The 18267-nt window shown below is 35.8% G+C and overlaps 1 protein-coding gene across 1 annotated transcript; it reads left to right on the top strand.

Moving 5' to 3' along the window:
- The first annotated feature begins 435 nt into the window (after positions 1 to 435).
- Positions 436 to 17888, top strand: LOC139134718 (rabenosyn-5-like). The gene is made up of 7 exons (XM_070701691.1): positions 436 to 1479; positions 4634 to 4780; positions 5058 to 5219; positions 9250 to 9443; positions 10469 to 10539; positions 12153 to 12239; positions 15798 to 17888. The coding sequence occupies exons 1-7, from the start codon at positions 1152 to 1154 to the stop codon at positions 16387 to 16389; spliced, it is 1581 nt and encodes a 526-aa protein (XP_070557792.1). The 5' UTR covers positions 436 to 1151; the 3' UTR covers positions 16390 to 17888.
- The last annotated feature ends 379 nt before the right edge of the window (positions 17889 to 18267 follow it).

Genomic DNA, 18267 nt, shown 5'->3' with positions numbered 1-18267 from the left:
TTTGCTGTCTGTTCTGTGCTGTTTTGTGTCTATGTTTGCAACTATTGTCTTACAAATTTGGGCCTAGTGTTATTGGATTATGGATTGGTATGATTGCGATTATTATACACAAATAAATAACAAGCACGAGTCCCCTGTGGTCAACCATGGAAAGTTCGAGAGACCGGTCCTTTGGTAGTGGTCTCATGTTAACGTATTTTCCCGGGAGGGGGCGCTTTGATGGTACCTGAATTGTGCGATACTTTCCTTGGACCTCGCACAGATTTCGTTACATTAACATGAGATCACTACCGGTCCTTTTTCTGTCATAGGATGTCTTTTTCTGTCATCCGCGGAGTCGAGATCGCGCTGCGCCGAGAAGCCACTTGAGTTGTTCTGCGCGTGTGCAGGGATAAGATCGTCTGGGGATGAAAACGGCACTACACGGGAACCCGTAACTTGTAATTGTTGCACTGAGCTAGGGAGTCAAGAATTTGAAGAATCAAGATGGCGAAGGCAATGGGGTGATGATTGTGTTTATAACTTATTTGGAACATTTGACCTTGTCTCGGCTCAGCTCGGCTTATATTGAAAGTCTTCCGTTGGCCCTACGATTCTGTTTCATCAACAAGAGAAAAGAGCAAAATACACAGTCTTTTCTGAACTTATTACTGTATGTTTATAGCGATGGGCGACTCGACGGTCGGTGAAGTCGTCAACTTTGACATGGAGAGTTTACGCCCAGATTGTGTGCACATTTTATAGACTACTTTACATTTCACTGTAGCTGGTCATAAAAGTCGATGAAGAAATCATAGTGTGCAAATAACAGAAAAAAGCGGCAGTTCAGGTGTTGTTATTAGGTAATGTATTATTGCCATGCCACAGTACACTCTGGGTGATATTATCAGCATGTGAATTTGACAGCTGCCCTGCCGCGCCGTGGAACAGTGTTGGAAGCCCAACATAATAACAATGTCCAATCGAATGTGTTTCAGGAATCTGCAACTGTACTTCACTCTGTTCACAGCGGACCTGCCGCGTTGATTCACGTCAACAGATTAGTATTTGTTATTGGCTAGAGAACAGCTACCCGTTTCTAGCTCCATGCTCAAATCAACCGACCAAGGAAGACTGGCCGAAATAGAACACTACACTTCTTTAAAAGTTTGATGAACAAGATGTCGGAAACCGTGGATGAAATAAAAGAGGGCTTTATCTGCCCTATGTGTATGAAAGACTTGAGCTCAGTATACCAGCTCCAAACCCACTTTGATGAAGTTCACAGTGCTGAGTTGGGAGACAAAGACATGGTTAGACAACTGAAGGGACTATTTGGCAAAGCTAAAAAGAAGATCTTAAAAAAGATAGAAGGAACAGACTCAAGCCATGGAAGCTCAGTTGCAGTCAGCCCAGAGGACGAAGTTGCTGAACCTTTTTCCTCATTGCATGTCGATGCTGGAGGGTTTGATGATCGACTTTGGGAACCTCAAGAATTTGGTAGGGACCCACTGTCTTATGGCAATATTCAAAACTAAGGCATGGACCATTCGATATGGGGGGGGGGGTGTGCCAGGTTTTGGGCAAAAAGAAATTCCAAGAAGTTACCTTTAGAAAGAAACCCAGCTACAGATGGTGAGAAAATGAAAACATTGCAAGGCTGAAAAAAATATGCATGAACAGTTACCATCTGTCATTACTTTTCATTTGTGAGCCACATTTTCATAATGCCAGTTTTCATTTCTCATACTTTCCTGTTCTTTTACATTTCTCCAGTTTTTCAAATTGACATTTTCACTCGTATTATTTCTTTTTGTTGTGGTTTTGCTACGGTTTCTTTTCCTTACACCCTAAAGCATGCTGGAATAGTTACCTTGCACACACAGTCCACACAAGATATTTGATATCCACCATCGTTCTTGACAATTAAGTGCCAGGCATATCATGACCTATTACAGTTATGCTCAACGGAAAGTAGATGATGAGATTAAATGATACCTTACTCAATTACTAATTTACATCAGATACTTTATTTCTAAAACTACACTAGTACCTCACAATATTGCTTGCGAGCGGCAAGTTCTCAAAGACAAGAATAACAAATACCAGACCTAAATGATTCCTTAACATAACAGTCGCTTGCCTGCTTCTCTGCCGACATGAGTGCCTTATCTCTTTCCACTGGTTTATTGCCGTAATCTTATACCACGATACTAATTACACAGCGACAGAAAGACAACTGTAGTTCTTGCTGAAAAGAACGTCATCGCCGGGGTAGACCGGCCGACATTGTTTAGACACTGCTCAGTAAGTGTCAAGTAGATTGGATTTTTCAATCTTTAAAATCATGACTTCTGCTTTTGCCAATTTTCATTTTCTTTGACACTAAAATGCCTTAAAACAGATTACCCCTAATTCTTTGTATGAAAATGCCTCGACCTAACCCCCCTAATTCTTTGTAAAACAGGTCCACACTTACGATTGATAACAATGGGTATTTTGCCAAACCATGGTGGTGAAAATGTTACAATCAACTGCCACTCTGTAATTTGTGCTAGAGTGAAGATAAGTGTGGACAAAAACATTTGGATAAAACTGACTTAATTTGGCAATGTTATCACGCATGGGGTCTCTAGCTATGTACCATATCGCCAACTTTACAATTACCTAAGCTACTGATGATTAATGTGAAATACTGTCTATGTGTCCACTGTTCTGTGTATCTCTTCTAGCAGTCAAACAGTGGTGCAACTATTCTCATGCATACTCTTCCAAGTACATTTGATGGGGATGTTTAACGTTTTGTGTTTATTATATCCAATCAAATGAGACTTTGTCTATCTGTTATTCAATGGCTCAAAATTGATGAGGGTCAATTACAGATTTGTATAATCCTCTACAAGATTTACTCGCCAAACCAGAGAAACCATATAATTATTGTCTGTCTCAAGATATCTTTGCAAGAGCTTTTCAGACAAAACGTTTGATTCATGAATGATGAAGATGTTTCATTATTTGCCTTTTATATATCTCTTTGAGAGGCACATATGTTACTTCATGCTTCAGCCAACTTACAGTTGTCTTTCTGTCGCTGTGTAATTAGTATCGTGGTATAAGATTACGGCAATAACCAGTGGAAAGAGATAAGGCACTCATGTCGGCAGAGAAGCAGGCAAGCGACTGTTATGTTAAGGAATCATTTAGGTCTGGTATTTGTTATTCTTGTCTTTGAGAACTTGCCGCTCGCAAGCAATATTGTGAGGTACTAGTGTAGTTTTAGAAATAAAGTGTCTGATGTAAATTAGTAATTGAGTAAGGTATCATTTAATCTCATCGTCTACTTTCCGTTGAGCATAACTGTAACAAAGTCTTTTATTACATGAAGGGATTCCCAAACCCACCCCCAATATTGAATATTTGTATAACTCCTCTTTTTCAAGTTCAAACAACTTCAATTCAGCATTTGTAATTTAACAAGCGTTAAAAGGGGCAGAAGATTTCACAATCAAATACACCTACTGAAATGTCCTGATATGCACATTTTAAAGGTTTATTTTGTCTTTCACAGTTTCAAGCATGTTACAAGATATTGATGTTGTTGATTCCAGATAAAAGCTACACTCTAAAGTAAAAGCATTCCTGATTTTGAGGCCACTGTTGAACTTAAGAAATTTGATTTCTTCTGTGGCATATACATACATGTATGCAGAAGATGCATTGTGATTTCTTTGCGTCAACAAAGAGATGTAAAAAAGTTTCTAAAGTTAAGCTGCAGCTTTTAATAGAAATTTTTCCAATTTTGAAATTCACTTGTCTCTGTTGATAAGATAACACTGGAAAATTGTTTTGTGCCTAAAATAATTTTGAGAATCTAGAAAAACTGCATGATTAACACACTGGAAAATAGTCCCTAGATGACTCAATGAAATCAGTAAGATGCAAAAATATCAGTGTCAGGGGGACACACCTACTCAGTTTTGACCACTTCAATCCAAATATACACACTCACCGTTCATGCATGTATGTTGTGAACTGGTCAAAATTTTGTTGTATACCCTGGCTCTGTGTGGTCTATTGCTTAAATACTAAAACTTACATGTAGGTTGACCTTAATAAATGATGGAATAAAATAACTCATTTACAAAACAAAATACCAAATTAGTCTGCAAACTGTATCAAACTGTATATGATTTTCTGGTATTTTTGTATGAACTAGTTGTGCAGTACCATAAACTTTTATAAGGTTTGGAAAATGAGCAGAGGGTAGAATCAACAAACCGTGATTGTTGTAATTTCCTTTATATTTACTTGCACAATGTAGTCTAAAACTTTTACATTGACCTGACCCAAGCTACATCCATTTTGTGATTGTATGCATTTTTTCAATCTCTCTGCATATATGTTTAAGTTGCCTATGTGCTTCACTTAAAAGTATTGATGTATGATGACTGATGTGGTAAAAACTTCTCCAGCATAAACTGTACCAATATAGATATTACCCATTGTGTGTATATTAAGCAGAGTGAGCATAGTTTACTGTGATATGAAGTTCCAGGCACATTCTTTTGCAACATTCCAAATTATAGACTTCATTTGCATATGTTGAGCTTACATTCCTTTGACTCGTAGAGCACAAAAATGTTTTTGTTTTCAGGGGCCACTACAAATCACACCGATTTCTTCAAGGGAGTTCGAGACACCAGGATAGATTGGTTTGTGGTAGAGACAAACAAACTATTGATACGTCTTGAAAAGTTACTGAACTATGAGAGCCATGGTTTTGATCCAACAAAGAGAAAAGGTATGTGAAAAAATCGAGTTTGATTTTTCTGAAATGTATGGTAAAAAACAATCACCAATTGAATTATGGAAGGGCATTATAAGTCACAGAGATTCAGGTTTTCTAACTATAAACCTATTCTGCTGGACCAAAGTATACCATTGCAACAGTAACAGTGACTGTCAGATAATAACAACAAATAATGTTACATGTACTTTGTTTTAGAAATGTTCGGAAGAAATATGTTGCTCTCGCAGAATCACAGAGACTAATTTCTGTCACTCTCTATTGCCATCAGCCTTTGAAAAGAGCATCGTTCCATGGGCCCCCGATGAAGATGTGAGGAACTGCCTTACATGTGGAGACAAATTCTCTCTTTCAAGGAGAAAGCATCACTGCAGATTATGTGGTACCATTTTGTGCCAAAGGTGCTCAGAGTTCCTTCCCTATTCTGTTGCAAGTAAGTTCAAATAGTTTTCTAATCAGCTTCTGGTGAACAGACTGGATACTGCTGCAGGAAACAAGTCAGTGGCCTGTTTCCTGTTTGTCAGTATTTGTTACAACTCTGCATCATTTAATGTCGGTCACAGTACACGGCTGAACGATTAATAGACTAGACACCTAAAATGTCCTCAATTTTTTCCCAGATATTTGCTTCAGTTGACACAAATGTGGCAACATTTCGTTAGACACTGCCCATGATTAACTTTTGCAAAGCATGGTATAGTAGTAGCAGTTTAATTAAAATGCTATTTTAAATACAACAGTATCCTCAAGTTTTCATGACTGTTGCATTTGTTATATGGCTATTCAGTATTCTAGAAAACATTTTAACCACCTCCACTGGGGTTAATCTGAAAACACAAACAGGCCATCCTCTAGTTTTAAATAAACCATTTCTAAGCATTTTGCTATTCCTACCAGGACAATGTCCAACCTCGTTACAATCAGATGTGTCAATCACACAAAAGTGATAGTTGTGAATTGATCATCTTTTCGTAATGTTCATATCTGAGCAATTTTGTGCAATCAAATTTCAAGTGCATTTGTAACCATCCCTGCTCAGACTGATGTTCAAAATTGCAAGAATGTGTTTCAGTGTGCAGGAAATACTTGACCCAGTTTTGAACTTGATGATTACAGAAATTAGAAATTTCAATCTTCAGTGCACTTAGGTGACTACTAATGGGTATTAGTACTATTACAAGTAATCAGGGCTTTTCAATCATCATGACATTTTTTCTGCTAAAAAAAATCAGTGATTACATACCTATTTGAAAATAAACAACAATGCAATTTGCGTAACTCATGTTGCCATGGTCAAATGCAGTTGAAAAACAATAAACCTATGTGACAACATGGTGACAGACTCACATTGAACTTTCCTAAATAAAGCATTCATTGTCGACTTGTTTTTCAGCTCAGGATGTAACTATCATACATATCTAGGTACACATTTGTATCAAATTCACACAAAACCAACTAGATTTCTAATTGATCTAGGTAATTCTTGAAAGACATTTTTAGCTCACGTGTGTAAACACGTGGGCTATTGTCATAGCGATGTCTGTCTGTCTGTCCTGTGTGTGTGTGTGTGTGTGTTAGTGTGTGTGTGTGTGTGTGTGTGTGTGTCTGTCTGTCTGTTTACACGATAACTCAAAAACGCCTGAACGGATTCAAGTCAGATTTGGTACACAGGTACCATATGCTACTTGCAAGAACTGATTAGATTTTGGTTAGTGTGGCTTGCATATTAATGAAGTTATGCAATATCGTTTTTTTTCCGTACAATGGTTTCCCTATGGAGACGGTAATGACAGAGTAGACATATATCAAGAAATACTGCACAAAATTTCATGAAACTTTTCACAGATGACAATCTCAGAACATTATGATGGTACTGTGAGTGTCATGTCAATTACCTTCTCATTTGCATATTTAATGAACTTTTGTTATTAGTGAGATAACTCTGAAATTCCTGTACCAAACTTGATGATACTTGCAACAAATATTGATCTGATATATATCTAATTATACTTTGAAGCAATGGGCAGTGTCAAGTTAATAAATAGCTCATTTGCATATTTTATGAAGGTTTGTAATTAGTCATATAACTCCGATATAACTTGACCAAATGTGATGAAATCTGCTGCAGATACTGCTCCGACTGATATCTAACTGTAGTGTAAAGCATTAAGTAGTGTGAAATTAATTAAGGGTTCATTTGCATATTTAATGAAATTTGTAATTAGGTATATAACTCTGAAATTACGGCACCCAAGTCTTTGAAATTGGGTGCAGATATTGATTTGATAAATATCTTATTGTACTGAGAAGCATTTGGCAGTGTCAAATTAACAAATAGGTCATTTGCATATTTTATGAAGTTTTGTAATTAGTGATATAACTCCAAAAAAACTGCATCAAATGTGATGAAATCTGCTGCAGATACTGATCCGACAGATATCTAATTGTGGTGAAGAGCATTTACTTGTGTGAAGTTAATTAAGGGTTTATTTGCATATTTAATGAACTTTGTAATTAGTGATATTACTCCAAAATTACAGCGTTAAATTTGATGAAACTTGCTACAGATGTTGATCTGATAAATATCCAATTGTACTGAGAAGCATTGAACAGTGTCAAGGTAATAATTAGCTCATTTGCATATTTCATGAAGTTTTATAATTAGTCATATAACTCCGAAATAACTGCATCAAATGTGATGAAAACTGCTGCATATACTGATCTGACAGATATCTAACTGTGTTGTAAAGCATTTAGTAGTGTAAAGTTAATTAAGGGTTCATTTGCATATTTGATAAACTTTGTAATTAGGTATATAACTCTGAAATTACGGCATCAAATTTTGTTAAACGTAATACAGATGTTGATTTGATAAATATTCAATTGTGCTATGAATCATTGAATAGTGTCAAGTTAATTTTGGGATTACTTGCATATTTAATGACTTTGTAATTAGTGACATTACTCTACAATTACAGCATTAAATTAAATGAAACGTGCTACAAATGTTGATCTGATGGATATCTAATTGTCCCATGAAGCATTGAGCAGTGTCGAGTTAATTAACAGCTCATTTGCATATTAAATAAAGTTTTGTAATTAGTGATTAAAATCTGAGATTACTGTGCAATGTTGAAAAAAAGCTTGCTCCTTATAGTGATAATATATATCTTATTGTTCTGTGAAGCGCACTACTATTAATGAACCTGTCGTAAAACACGTGAGCATATTCAGTTCATATCTGGTTTGACATGGTGTCCAATGTGACTATAACCATAGACAGTAGAGGGGGGAAAAGTCTTCCCCCCTCTACTGTCTATGCTATAACTCTTGTGAGTGTGTGCGCCATTCTATCCATCAGAACTTTCCATTTAGATGTATAACTTAAAAGCATTATTAAGAATGTCATGCAATCCCATATGTAGCATAATCATGGGAAGATCCAGATCTGAATAAGATTTTTGTGGGTGTGGCCTGCATAATTATTTGCATAATGAATGCATGTGTACAATTGGCTCTGTCTCAAGAATTACTGTGCTAAATATGATGTAACTGTGCAAGTACTCAAATGGTTTTATGGTGTTGGTATACAAAAAGTTTTGTGGATGTGGCTTATTGATCATAAACTCATTTACATATTTAATGAATTATTGTATGTTAGGCCATACATTTAAATTCATTTCATTGAATTTCATCAGATCTCCAAGGTATCTTGGTCATACCTAGGTCTAGTTATACTTAATTTCCAGAAGTATGCCACACTGATAAATTGCTTATTTGCATATTTCATGAATTTCTGTAATTAGGCCAGATATCAATACAGAATGCACCAATTTTAACAGGACCTCTAAGATATATTGATCATCCGTAGGTTTACTTGCACTGGAAGTGCATGACATTCTTATGATTAGCTCTTTGCAAATTAAATTAATGTCTATATTAAGCCATACATGTATGTTAAAACTGAATCTACTGAATTTGATCAGATTTTTGAGGTACACTGTATTGGCTATACATGTAAAGTGTGTGTCTCCAGTGAATCCGGCACCTAACTAATGGAAGTTTACAAGTTTCTTCTTTGAAAAACTGTGAAGTTGAAGAACGATATTGAAATGGTATTTATAATAAATGTTTTTTTTTCTTTCCTTATTGCTGGTTCAACAGCCAAAACTCTTTTTCAAATGAATCCAAAATAGATAATTGATCCATTCTCCCATGGCCACACAAAGTGGCTGCCTTCATAGCCCTTCAAGCACCAATACACAAGTTGTTTGCTTTTTCATAACTTTAGAGGGAACACTTGTTTTCATTAACATTAAATATGTTGTCCTTATTGTGATTTTTCTGTAACATATTCATTTCTTGGAAAAGTGATATACTTGATCGAGAAACATGTAGTGCGTATAATAATATAGTAAATAGGATATGTGATCCATGCTGATTTAGTTTACTAAAATTTACAGGAAAGCTTACCAATCCAAATAACCCAGATGGTTCTCCAGTGTCCAAGAAAACTCACAGACGTCAAGCAAGTGGAGGCTCCAATGGTGAGGAGCCAGAATTCCGCATATGCAGAGAGTGTGAAAAGATTCTGATAAGGAAAGCTGCCTTGATCAAAGAAAAAACTGTAGTTCCAATCCTTGTGCAATTATATGAGGTAAGATTTTTTTAAAACTCAGATTCCAGTGTTTATCTTAAAATGTCATACCACAACACCAACTCTTCAAAGATATTTCTATGATGTTCATTTCAGTACAGTACATGTCGGTCCCAACACATATGAGCATACCAAATTTGAGACTGAAAATCAAGCTAAACATGTGGAATTGCTATATATGCAAACCAAAATGTACTAGTATTGAGTAGACATGAATACATAAAGCAATAAAAATGTGACAAAATGAAATAATTTTTAGTTCATATTTGGTATGTGTATAAATACCGAAAAGAGCTTATATGGTGAGTCGGTGGCGTCTGTATGTCTGTATGTATGTGCGGATGTATGTCCGTCCGATGCAAAAGCTCCCAAACCGCTGCACCTCCCATCTTAGTATTTGGTGTCCTGGTAGAACCAGGGTTTGAGATGTGATGTTGTTCAAATGAACATGTCAGTGTCAAAATATGCAAATGAGGTAAGAAAAAGTGGAAATCCTTCAAATGTGCAAGAGTGGTGGTATTTACTGAAACAGCCTACACATCTGAGTCAGAGGTTTATGACCCTTAACCTATTTGTATATGACCTTTAACCTATTTGTATGCAGTGTACCTATTATATGTAGAAGTGGTGGCAGTGACTGAAACAGGCTACTCCACTGACCTTGAGTCATTTACTGTCATTGTTCATGAACTGATACATATTGGCAGACCTGCTGAAACCATGAAGGACTGTGTTGAAACATTCCTCTGCTAAGCCTGTTCCTAAAGTTGACCTCCAGTACCTAAAGTTTCAGACCTTATTTACTTTTGTCATTCTTGTTTTTCTTGTTTAAATATTTCTTGATTGACCAATTCAAACCAAATATGAGCACACTGTCCTTGTCGGTACTTTTTACAAGTATCATATTTGTTTTATTACACTGATACAAGAAACAGGGCAGCTGTTTAATTACTGCTGGTACTTACATTAACAACTGGGAACGTGTGATCAACTGTGTCCAACTTGCAATTGTCTTCTTCTATTAGAAATTACGTACTGCCATTGATGTTGTAGAAGATGCATGCCCAGTCTTTGTCGAAATGGCAGAATCTCTTAAGTAAGTAATGTATTATGGTTATTAAACAAGTATCTTTTATTTTGTTTTATTTAACTTTTTTAAACAGAACTGCAAAGTTTTGATGTCTTTTTGTTCAAATTACCATCAAATAACCAAATAAAAGTGTCACACATATGCTCATGCTATGAATGTAATCATCAAAGCATTTAACACAGTGTTCATACATACTATACAATACAGAGGCTGATATGTTTTGTTTAAGCAAAAAAGCACTCCCAGTGATGGTATACCACGAGATTTTGACCAGTTCATGACATATATGCACGAATGATAGCGAGTGCATACAGTGTATATGTCATGAACTGGTCAAAATCAAGTGGTATGCCATTGCTGGGTGTGATTTATTGCTATTATATCATAACAGTATATTGAAATTCTGGCAAGGAACGACAAAAACTGATTTTTGCTCAAGCTGGGAGCTCGCATGTATGCCAGCGGTGGTATATCAGCAATATACCACGATTCTTTTCGCGTCTCAACCAATCAGATTGCTGTATTTGCGCCACCAAAATACTGGTATGATATAATTATGTATATACTGAATAATATCATACATGCTATGCCTGTATTGCCATTCTCCTATTGTTTAGAGAGTACTGATATGAACCTGCATTTTAACATGTTAAAATATGAATCACATTTTCACTTTAACCAGAACTAACAGCTACGAGTACACGTTTGTATGTTCATATACATAAATCAGCTGAGCGAACAAAACTTATGACACTCTGAAATATCATTATAATTATTGTCAAAATTTTGTCTGCTTTCAGGTTTTTGGCATTGCACATATCAGCTACATGCACAGTTTTACCAAAAGCAAATAAACTAATGCATTGAAAATTTGTATGTAATGCAACTGACATCACAGTTTCATTGTTCACGCTCCTTGTTTTCATGTTGTGAAGTCAGTGAAGATTGCATTGCTGGTCGACAGTGCATCGTAGCAGAACCACTGTACAACACGTTTCCTGTTGACAAGTTTTAGTATCTCGGTTGTGAATTATATGTAGCATAGCCATAAATGAGGTACAAAATTCTGACTTCACCACTCAAAATACATGAAAAAGAAGGTGTATCATATGTTTCCAAATGGTACAGTGCACTGTGAGATTCACTATCGTGTAACATAAAATTTTTGGATACAAAATATACGTGTAAGACACTCCCTGAAAGTCAAACTTGTGTCTGCATTTTGACTCTTTGTTGTGCAACTTGCAAAACACAGACACATCACTCTAATTAGAAGCGATATCAACCAAACTTTGTTGTAATAACACCTAACTACACTTTTATCAAGACTCCACATTGTCGTTATGCCTACCAAATCCATTTTCTGGAGCAAAGCAGTGTTTGCATAGAATTCAGAATCCGGCAGAAATATTTAAAAAGTAAGCTCCTTTAGGAGTGTCTGCAAAGGGAATTCACTCAACAGAAAAAGTGTGACTCAAATTGCATCTCATGTTTGCTTCATATACAGTACACATATATACATCTACATTCATAAAATGTAAGGTTAACTTTCAGCCATTTCATTAATCATTCCATCCCAGTATTCATTTAATTTTTAAATGACCTTTGCATTCTTACAGTGCTGGTGAGACTACTCATGATTTAGAACGTGCAATAGATGTCAGATTGAAGCTTTTGAAGAAATATGAAGTAATTGACTTGATAAGGTATGTAAACATGTTAACATGTACAATGTTTTGAATTGACATGTTTGTTTGTTTGTGGTCAAAAAACTCATCTTCGTGAATGCTCTGTCAATTGGTGTATTGTTCCTCAAGCAACGAGAGATGGTGGTGGAAAACTTTTGATTTGTGTAGCATACAAGAACAAATAAACATATCCTATGATGGTCTTGTAAGTTAACTGGATCACTACTTTGCCGTTAAGTATTCAGAAAATAAATGTAGAACTAAGGCCATGATGTACAATGATATAAAAATGAATTTTGTCAGTTTTCAAAGCCATGTTCAGTTTGAAGATGTCATGTTTGCATGCATGGTCTGTAATCAGGATATTAGCCTAGTGAATGAAAAAGTTTTCAGTTACATGCATAACTGTAATCAGCATATTGGCCTAGTGAATGAAAAAGTTTTCAGTTACATGCATGGTCTGTAATCAACACATTGGCCTAGTGAAGGAAAAGGTTTTCTGTTAAATCAGAATTCTGAATCAGCAATATTATGACAGATCCTAGATTTTACAGGTTAAAGACTCAAACTTTTGCTCCAACTTCCCAAAATGAAACTTAGAGCCATTCTCTTTCAAAATCAGAATGCAAATTTGGGGTCACCATGAAAATTTTGGTACTATAGAAACAAATAACCTAGCATTTACCTACAAGTGAAATTCAACATGGCCACCATCCTTTGTTGACTCTGTGGTGTAAAATACAATCTTTAATTTTCATATAACTAAGATGATGGCAATTTTATTTACCTCAAGAACTTCAAAGTTAGCCCTTACAAGCAGTAGAACAGAAAGGTGTTTTAAACTGCGAATGAGAATGTCTGTCTACCTTCAATGAAGACATACTGGTGAAAGCACCATTATTTCTGTAAACAGTAAGTTGCCACATACCAAGCAGTAAAGTTAATGTGTAGCACAAGTATTAAACTCTATCAAAGCTAAATCTTTTGTACACAAAAGAGTGCTCACAAGAGTTATTTACCACAGACTCAATTTCTTACCTTCTCGTGTCTATTTATAGACAGAGAAGGTATTAGAGTTGAAAACCAATATGCTGCTGTCAAGAACTTCCGTCTGTCAAGACTTCCGTCTGTCAAGATCCGTTGACGTCATGCCATTGTGATGGGTCATATCATAAACTGGTGGGGGTGTTCATGGCTCAGGTTGAGGTGTGGTGGAGAACGATTTTAAGCTATGACAAAAATCAAAAGGGACTTAGCGGCATAGCCACAGTGTTAAGCCTTTCTCCAAGGTTTCTTAGTTGACTACAATCTATTACAGACTACTGAGCTGACGTTAGGGGTACTCACTTTGTGTTTGCTCACTCTGTGAGCGCTAGTGTTTGGTACTGAGTTGCGTGGATATCCCCTCATGGCCTCACGTGATCTGGGCCTGTTGCATAATCTGCAGATGATCAAATGCCTCCGAGTCTGAAAACTGTCATTGTGTAAGCCTGTCGGCATTTTCCTTGCATTTTTTCTCATTTAATTTTGCAAAATATCGGCGAGTACCTCAATATTTCAAGATAACCCTTTCTTCCCAATCGTTTCCTTGAGTTTCAGAGTCATATGAACGAAAATGAGTGAAAGTTTTAGACAGGAAAATTGGACGTCGGCCATGTTCAATGTTTACAGTACAATCAGAAGTTTACGTGGAGGAATTAACCAACAAACACAGGAGTGTTCATGATGCCCGCCCTCTAGAGGCAGACCCTCCTATATGAAGTACCACATTTGATGCTTGTGGAAAGCTTGACCACACAATGGAGCATTTAAACTTTTAGAAAATGACAAACTGAATAAGAAGGTATTCAGAAAATGTCAAATACTGAGGAAAAATGTGCAAATATTCAAAATAAACAGGTGAACTGATTGGTCAGCTATAAAAAACAATGAAAATGTTTATGATCAAAAGTTTTTGAGATACGCACATTTTAACAAATGCAGAAATTATTAACATTATAAATATAAGACCAAACTATTTTTTCAGGGATGGGACAGGTTGGAAATGAGGGGTGAGAGACAAAGGCACTCCTATTGCTGCATGTGGATGCAGCCACACCATTTCATTTACAGCATACTTATTTACTGTGTTGTGTTCAAGTTCCATATTGTACTGACTGTCATACAAGGATAACATAAGCAAATCAAATCAAATTAGAAAAGGATCAATGCTGTTGTTTGGGTTTTGCTGAACATGGCTGATATTTCGCCCTATATATTTGGTATCCAGCAAAGGCATATTTTGATGTAAAGTCAAAATTAACACTACATTGCTGACAATATATTTTACCGTTTCTGCATGAATTTTTCTTTTTTAAATTATAGTATATTAGTACTTCAAACAGATTAACAGTTATCGTGATGTCAACCCATAATTTTACATCACAAAGACTGTAATTCTGCCAATTTTTTTTGTTTTTCAGTCATTTTATAAATTTTGCACTGCACAAGATGATTGAACAAATTGCAATGTTTGAATTTGTAAACTCAAAGAATAAAAATCCTTTGGTCACAAATTAAATTATTTTTTGAAAAGAAATTTACTCTTAAACACTTTTAGCATATATTCTTTACACGGTCATGTATTTCAAGGAAAATATGCCTATTAAAACAGTAATTTCTTCACTTTCATTTTTTTTCAATACTATGACAATTATTAGCCATGAGGTTATACAAACACAAGACCAGATAGGCGTTTTTCATCATTTCCACAGGACTCTTTGGAAAATCCATTAAAAACAGTTAAAAGTGACTGGAAATGATCACTTGGTATACATTTAATTTACAGATGCCAGGTTGTGTATTCACATGCACTCAGGTCAGTAAGGAAGTGCGTCATTACTATTTTGGACTGTTAATTCTTATTTCTGAATTGTTTAACTTTTTTCCACATTGAACTATCTTTAGGCAGTTTATACTGTAGTTTAGAATTTTTTTGATTGATGTATTTAATCATCTTTTGGGTTCTTTGGGTCCATATCCCACCTCATGCCCCTACATCATCAACTACTGTATTTACCAACAACTGCATGCCAACAACCAATTACCTGACCTGGCCACACATTAGAGAAGGTACAGCATCATTGACGGTATTTTTTACAATTCTATTTTGCTATACTGCTTGTGTGAACTAATTTTCAAACTTAGGAGTAAATAAAGTTTCCTCTGTTTTTTTTTTCTATGAAAATGAAAGTACTTCTGCCAAATACAGTCCCAGTAATTCGTGCTCTTATATCAAACTTTACATGGTGTCCTCTGAGAGTCAACCCTTTCAGGCCTAAACCCCTAGCCCTATATATAGGGATAGCTCCCATGAGTTACAAGAAAGTCAGGCCTGAGGGGTTAATCTTGATTTTGAAAGAGAATGGTTTAAAGTTCCCTAAAGGAAAGTTTGAGCAGAATTTAGCTTAGAGGAACATCGTACCATAACACTTATGTATTGTTGATCTAAATCTGCATATATAAATGCTTGCCAATATCATGAAATTTGTTTGGACAGATAATTACGTGTTCTGTTTCCTGCTCATTTTTCCCTAGTAAGAAGATTGCTTTGCACGGGTTGTCTGGAGATACTGTGCCCAGTCAGACTGCACAGAAACTGCAACGCATGATTAGACAGTCAACCACTGTCTATCTTCAGGATACCATGGTTCAGCTACCCCAACTACCAACAAGGGAACAGTATGAGCAACTGAAGAAAAAGCGTGAAGCTGCTATTGCTAGGAGACTTGAACAACAGAGGGAAGCTGCCCTGGAGAAAAAGAGGCGGGAACAGGAACGGAAGGAACAAGAACGGCGACGACAGGAGAGATTTCAATTTTCCCACATGTCTTCGTGGAGCAGAGACAGGGAGGATGATTCATTGGAGCAGAGGCCAGTAGTCAGGGAAAGTGTTGGAGCCGAAGGATGGGGTCCTGCCCAGATGCCAAGTGGTGGTGCTGCTGCTGCTGCCTCAGCCTCTGATCCAATGCTTCAACAAATGGACATCATACGCAGCTATATCCAGCAAGCTAGGGAGGCTCAAAAGTATGATGAAGTTAACATGCTGGAGAATAATTTGAAAGAGCTCCAGTCAGAATATTGGAGGCAGCAGCAGAGCAGCATGCAGAGACAGATAGATCGCATGTGATTATGCAAACAAGAGAATTCATTTATGCCAGTAGCTCATTTACTGCTGTCAGTTGACATTTTACCAAGGAAGATAGCAAACCCCAGTTTTTTATATAACTTTGCTGTAGCTACATCAACTCAATTTAAGTGAGAACTCTTTTTAAGAAAACTCAGAGATAATAAGCTACCAAAATTCATTAGTTGCCAATAGTGTCCAATTAACTTAACACCAGAGTCAAACACATTATAATATAAACATATTACTTTGCAAAATTCCACAGGGCCAGAAGCTGCTGTTTGTCATAACAGTTGTGTAAAAATTGTTTATGTTTGATTAAATTTATAGTGATGAACATCATGGATAATAATTTGATATTTCTGTAATGATTGTATACTTACATAAGTATCCAATTGCTCTGGATTCCTGAATGGTTTTCAGAATTTATGCCAAATTTGTGCTGTTGTAGCAAAGATCCCCGGAAATTTGGTCAGCTATAGTTGTAGCATTACAAAGTAATGTATGGTCACAGTATTGCCTTTGCAATCTTTTCAATCATAAACAATAGGAAGGGTGCCAACTGTTGGTATAACAGCAATGCCTAGGCCTCCAAGTAACTCTGTTTTTCTTTGTTGTTGACCTAGTGTTATTGGATTATGGACTGGTATGATTGCAATTATTTTGTTACTTCATAATTTAAAAATGTCTACCTCTTATAATTGAGCAGGTCAACATGTGAGTATGCAAAAATGATAGCAATATATTTTTATCAATGACATTCACAATTATAAATATTAAACATTACACATCTGTTATGACTATCAGCACCTTCTGGCCCATGTGAAAATTCCTCAATGTCATCATAATATGAATATATGAAATGTATATATGTATCTTATTATCCAAATTTAATGTGTCTGATTAAAATTATTTCCATTTTATAATCTCAGCTATACTGACACAACCTCTATACAGGAAAGAAATTCAAAAGAATATGTCAAATTAAAATTCCTTTCCAGTATTACAGACAAATACACATAAGCAATGCCAATATTTCCGCACTGTTTTGTGAGGTTTTTTCATAAGCATCTCAATGCCTCATCAGCTATAAAAATAACATTGCTCTACATAGAGATAGATGATGAACTTTTCAGATGGGGTATAATGCACTTCATAGTGTTGTGTACTATTGTTCAACTGAGTTCTTGATGGAGAAATACAGTTCAACAGGTTTGAGATGACATACAGAAGGAAAATTTGACCTTGAGTTGTTAGGTAAAAGTCTTTTTAGATTACCCTCAGTGTAGTTGTGCATGGCAGCAGTGTGTATCCAAAATAGAATATTACTTTGTGCAATCATAGTCCATATCTGTTTAAGAGAATTAGTGAATTATAACAGTCCTGTGTAGTTTTGATACTGTAAATATATTAGATCGTACTAAATTCATGCCAATATATTCTTAGAATTTTCATATATCTTACATTTGCTACTGTAGAATAAAATTTAGTACAAGTGTTAATGGTTTTCTTGTTGCTTATGTCTATCATAACTGATCGTTGCATGTCCACATGTCTCTTTCTTTCTTTCTTTCACAGCACCTGCAAGAAAATTTATGCACTTAGCAGTTTTTCATATAAAAGAGATTCTGAGAATAGATTGCAGATTTTTTCAATGCCCCCTAGCAAATGCACAATGTGTTACTTGCTATAATTTTGAAGTCCCCCTCAAAGAAAGGAAAAATGTGGCTGATATATTGCTTCATCCAAAAATATCAACTCATAATACATGGGAGTCTATCGGGCAAACTATTGACATTTTTCCCATTAAAAACAAGCTATATTTCTACATTTATATGTTTGATAATTCATGTAAATGTACTTTGCTTGAAGTGGCAGGTA

Source organism: Ptychodera flava, chromosome 6, assembly GCF_041260155.1.
Source record: "Ptychodera flava strain L36383 chromosome 6, AS_Pfla_20210202, whole genome shotgun sequence".
Lineage (NCBI taxonomy): Eukaryota > Metazoa > Hemichordata > Enteropneusta > Ptychoderidae > Ptychodera > Ptychodera flava.
Note: the sequence above shows the minus strand (reverse complement) of the source record. Positions and strands in the feature narration are given on the sequence as shown.